Source organism: Acanthochromis polyacanthus, chromosome 18 (genome assembly GCF_021347895.1).
Source record: "Acanthochromis polyacanthus isolate Apoly-LR-REF ecotype Palm Island chromosome 18, KAUST_Apoly_ChrSc, whole genome shotgun sequence".
In the NCBI taxonomy this organism is placed as follows: domain Eukaryota; kingdom Metazoa; phylum Chordata; class Actinopteri; family Pomacentridae; genus Acanthochromis; species Acanthochromis polyacanthus.
This window is the reverse complement of record NC_067130.1, coordinates 35,288,960-35,294,988: the sequence shown is the minus strand read 5'-3', so window position 1 is coordinate 35,294,988 and position 6,029 is coordinate 35,288,960. Positions and strand designations below refer to the sequence as shown.

Sequence of the window (6,029 nt, the reverse complement as noted above, 5' to 3'; positions counted from 1 at the left end):
AATAATAATAATTATTAATAAATATTCAGGATTCTCATTAAATCAGAAAAACATTCAGAACCGTTCAAACCCAAGTACGGAAGCAAAAACATGTTTTATTCATCCTATTTAAAGGGAGGACAGAGAAATATCTGAATGTTTTATCAGATTCTTCTGTTAAACCAACAAAGTTTAATCGACCTGCTGTAAACAAAAGATCAATAACTGAAAAAAGAAGCTTCTGTCGTCGCACAAAAACTGTTTATTCAACAAGAAAACTTATTTACAGAAGAAACAGAAGGATTCACCTGAAAGCAGACGGAACAAGAATAACACATTTTGTCACTTTTATTTATTTTCAGACGTTCACAATTCTTCAGATGATTTTATTGATTTTCATAAATCACAAATAATTTAATCTAAATCTACAGTTTAATACACAGACTTTAATACAGAGAGCTGCTGATTTATACAAAGACACTTCAAATTCATTGCTGGGACATTTTCTGGGGATAATGTGTTTGTTTACACCGACCAATCAGCTGTCAGTAAAAGGGTGATTCCAGGTTCGTGCTGGTAGAGGACATGATGTCAGGTTTCCATGGCAACAAATGATGCTAAGCTAGGCTAATCCCTGTGGTGCTGTTCAGTGGTTGCTAGGTGACGTGCTGTTGCTAGGTGCTTGTGTGATCTGCAAAAAGTCTGTATAATAAACTGGTTTCCATGGAAACGGCCACACCATCACTTCCCAACCAACAGGTTCTTATCCAATCAGACGACAGTAAATCCTCTGTTTATTTCGTATCTTCTCGTTAAATGGTGAAACGTCTCCATGGTAACGCCTCTAGGTCTTGGTGTCCAGCAACAGCAGCCTGAGCAGCGTCCTGGCGGCGGCCAGCAGCGCCCCGTGCAGCGCGTACTGCGCCGCCAGCGCCCCGAAGCCGCGGTAGAAGCCGGCTCGGCCCTCTTTGCGGCGGATGGCGTGCAGGCAGTCGGAGAAGCCGTCGTACTGCGTGTTGACAGGCAGGACCAGCGGGCTGCCGCCGTTGGCCGCGGCCACGGCGCCGTCTGTGGCGTCAATGATGGTGCGCGTCCCCTGCAGGCCGAGGCGGTGCAGCGCCGTCTCCATTGGAAACACCGCCACGTCGGCCACCAGAGACCCCGCCCACGCCGCCGCCAGCTCAGGGAAGTAGGCGTCCAGCGGGTTGGACGGGTCGGCCCGCTGCTTCCTGCCCCTCTGATGCAGCCACAGCGCCGCCCGTTGGACGGAGGCGGCGATGGCGTAGCGCAGCACGGCGTGCAGCGCGGCGGGAAGCAGCAGGAAACCCAGAGGAAGCAGGCGGCGGCTGTGAGGAGCGCCGAACCCCAGGAGACGAGCCACGCCCTCACGGACACAATCCAGCAACCCCGACGACGACTCGTCCCTAACGATCTCACTCTGCAGCAGGAAGCAGTATACAGTAATCAATCAATAATGTATCAATAATATATCAGTAATATAGCAATAATCAATCAGTAATATGTCAGTAATCAATCAATAATGTATTAATAATCGATGTGTCAGTAATATATCAATAATATAAAAATAATACAGTGATCAATCAGTAATATCAATAATCAATCAATCACTATCATATCATTAGTATATCAATAATCAGTCACCTGGACTGTCTCTATGAGGCTGGCACAATAAAATGGAAGAGCGACCACCGCCGTCAACCTGCAGCACAGAGACACGTTAGAAAAACAACAACAACAACAGGACAACAACAACAACAACAGGAGAACAACAACAGAACAACAACAACAACAACAACAGGAGAACAACAACAACAGAACAACAACAACAACAACAGAACAACAACAACAACAGGACAACAACAACAACAGGAGAACAACAACAACAGGAGAACAACAACAGGAGAACAACAACAACAACAACAACAGGAGAACAACAACAGGAGAACAACAACAACAACAACAGGAGAACAACAACAACAACAACAGGAGAACAACAACAACAACAACAGGAGAACAACAACAGAACAACAACAACAACAGGAGAACAACAACAACAGAACAACAGGACAACAACAGAACAACAACAGGAGAACAACAACAACAACAGGAGAACAACAACAGAACAACAACAACAACAACAACAGGAGAACAACAACAGGAGAACAACAACAGGAGAACAACAACAACAACAGGACAACAACAACAACAGGACAACAACAACAACAGGAGAACAACAACAACAACAGGAGAACAACAACAACAACAGGAGAACAACAACAACAGAACAACAACAGGAGAACAACAACAACAACAACAACAGGAGAACAACAACAACAACAACAACAACAACAACAGGACAACAACAACAACAACAACAGGACAACAACAACAACAACAGGAGAACAACAACAGGAGAACAACAACAACAGGACAACAACAACAACAGGAGAACAACAACAACAACAGGAGAACAACAACAGGACAACAACAACAACAGAACAACAACAACAGGACAACAACAACAACAGGACAACAACAACAACAGGAGAACAACAACAACAGGAGAACAACAACAACAGAACAACAACAACAACAACAGGAGAACAACAACAACAACAGGAGAACAACAACAGGAGAACAACAACAACAACAACAACAACAGGAGAACAACAACAACAGGAGAACAACAACAGGAGAACAACAACAAGAGAACAACAGAACAACAACAGGAGAACAACAACAGGAGAACAACACCAGGAGAACAACACCAGGAGAACAACACCACCAGTAGAACAACAACAACACCACCAGCAGAACAACAACAAGAAGAGAACAACACCACCAGTAGAAAAACAACAACAAGAAGAGAACAACAACACCAGTAGAACAACAACACCAGTAGAAAAACAACAACAGGAGAACAACAACAACAACAACAACAGGAGAACAACAACAACAACAACAACAGGAGAACAACAACAGGAGAACAACAACAACAGGAGAACAACAACAACAACAACAGGAGAACAACAACAACAACAGGAGAACAACAACAACAGGAGAACAACAACAACAGAACAACAACAACAACAGGAGAACAACAACAGGAGAACAAGAACAACAACAGGAGAACAACAACAACAGGAGAACAACAACAGGAGAACAACAACAACAACAGGAGAACAACAACAACAACAGGAGAACAACAACAGGAGAACAACAGAACAACAACAGGAGAACAACAACAACAGAACAACAACAGGAGAACAACACCAGGAGAACAACACCACCAGTAGAACAACAACAACAACACCAGCAGAACAACAACAAGAAGAGAACAACACCACCAGTAGAAAAACAACAACAAGAAGAGAACAACAACACCAGTAGAACAACAACACCAGTAGAAAAACAACAACAGGAGAACAACAACAACAACAGGAGAACAACAACAGGAGAACAACAACAACAACAACAGGAGAACAACAACAACAGGAGAACAACAACAACAGGAGAACAACAACAACAGGAGAACAACAACAGGAGAACAACAACAACAACAACAGGAGAACAACAACAACAACAAGGGGAGAACAACAACAGGAGAACAACAACAACAACAACAACAGGAGAACAACAACAGGAGAACAACAACAACAGGAGAACAACAACAACAACAGGAGAACAACAACAACAGGAGAACAACAACAGGAGAACAACAACACCAGGAGAACAACACCAGGAGAACAACACCACCAGTAGAACAACAACACCACCACCAGCAGAACAACAACAAGAAGAGAACAACACCACCAGTAGAAAAACAACAACAAGAAGAGAACAACAACACCAGTAGAACAACAACACCAGTAGAAAAACAACAACAACAACAACAACAGGAGAACAACAACAACAGGAGAACAACAACAACAACAGGAGAACAACAACAACAGGAGAACAACAACAACAGGAGAACAACAACAGAACAACAACAACAACAGGAGAACAACAACAACAGGAGAACAACAACAACAACAACAGGAGAACAACAACAGGAGAACAACAACAGGAGAACAACAACAGGAGAACAACAACAGGAGAACAACAACAACAACAGGAGAACAACAACAACAACAACAACAACAGGAGAACAACAACAACAACAACAACAGGAGAACAACAGGAGAACAACAACAACAACAGGAGAACAACAACAACAGGAGAACAACAACAACAGAACAACAACAACAACAGGAGAACAACAACAGGAAAACAACAACAGGAGAACAACAACAACAACAGGAGAACAACAACAACAGGAGAACAACAACAGGAGAACAACAGAACAACAACAGGAGAACAACAACAACAGAACAACAACAGGAGAACAACACCAGGAGAACAACACCACCAGTAGAACAACAACAACACCACCAGCAGAACAACAACAAGAAGAGAACAACACCACCAGTAGAAAAACAACAACAAGAAGAGAACAACAACACCAGTAGAACAACACCACCAGTAGAAAAACAACAACAGGAGAACAACAACAACAACAACAGGAGAACAACAACAGGAGAACAACAACAGGAGAACAACAACAACAACAGGAGAACAACAACAACAGGAGAACAACAACAGGAGAACAACAGAACAACAACAGGAGAACAACAACAACAGAACAACAACAGGAGAACAACACCAGGAGAACAACACCACCAGTAGAACAACAACAACACCACCAGCAGAACAACAACAAGAAGAGAACAACACCACCAGTAGAAAAACAACAACAAGAAGAGAACAACAACACCAGTAGAACAACACCACCAGTAGAAAAACAACAACAGGAGAACAACAACAACAACAACAGGAGAACAACAACAGGAGAACAACAACAACAACAACAGGAGAACAACAACAGGAGAACAACAACAGGAGAACACCACCAGTAGAACAACAACAACAACACCAGCAGAACAACAACAAGAAGAGAACAACAACACCAGTAGAACAACAACACCAGTAGAACAACAACAACAACAACAGGAGAACAACAACAGGAGAACAACAACAACAACAGGAGAACAACAACAGGAGAACAACAACAACAACAACAACAGGAGAACAACAACAACAACAGGAGAACAACAACAACAACAACAGGACAACAACAACAACAACAGGAGAACAACAACAGGAGAACAACAACAGGAGAACAACAGAACAACAACAGGAGAACAACAACAACAGGAGAACAACACCACCAGTAGAACAACAACAACAACACCAGCAGAACAACAACAAGAAGAGAACAACACCACCAGTAGAAAAACAACAACAAGAAGAGAACAACAACACCAGTAGAACAACAACAACAGGAGAACAACAACAACAGGAGAACAACAACAACAACACCAGTAGAACAACACCACCACCACCAGTAGAACAGTAACACTAGTCAGTCCCTCCAGGATTTTGCGGGCGTTTTTCGTGATTGTTGTGGCAGAAAATGCCGGAATTCACGGCAGCTTTTCTAAAAAAACTGCGATAAAAGTTGTGATGTTTTAAGCTTATTTGTTGTGATGAAATTGCGGGAGACAGTGACAACTGCTAAAAAGCTGCATTTTTTCCAGCTTGTAGAACGTTTCAACACTGTAATTGACAATATTTATCCCAAAATTAATTCTTTAACTCTCCAACCCATTTACACAAAAGCTGGCACACCACGGTGGGACATTAGCAGCCAGATAATAGTTTAACATAAAGTGGTTGGTAGATTTGCAGCACAAAATGCTAATTTACTATTGAATGAATAATATTTGGACATATCTGTCAGTGGCTTAAAGAGTTAATTTCACTTCCTGGCACACACGTGTTCACACACACACGCTCACGGCTTGTCACGTCAATTAACAAGAACAGAGAGCGCAGTCTTCCACCAAGACTGTTCATTACTTGACTTCGCGCTGAACACAGGTGTGTGTTCTGCATGTTTACATACTGAATCACGTGACCTAAATATG

At 42.5% G+C, this 6,029-nt stretch overlaps 1 protein-coding gene across 7 annotated transcripts in view; it reads right to left on the bottom strand.

Annotated features, from left to right (window-relative positions):
- Positions 1–218: 218 nt before the first annotated feature.
- Positions 219–6,029, bottom strand: part of slc25a46 (solute carrier family 25 member 46) — a 46,584-nt gene continuing 40,773 nt past the window's right edge. For all 7 annotated transcript variants that reach the window (XM_051938840.1, XM_051938843.1, XM_051938842.1 and 4 more), the window contains exons 7-8: positions 1,642–1,699; positions 219–1,417 (exon numbers count right to left, since the gene is read on the bottom strand). In XM_051938840.1, coding sequence (XP_051794800.1) covers positions 824–1,417; positions 1,642–1,699 — 652 coding nt within the window. In that variant the 3' untranslated portion in view covers positions 219–823. The remainder of the gene's footprint in view (positions 1,418–1,641; positions 1,700–6,029) is intronic.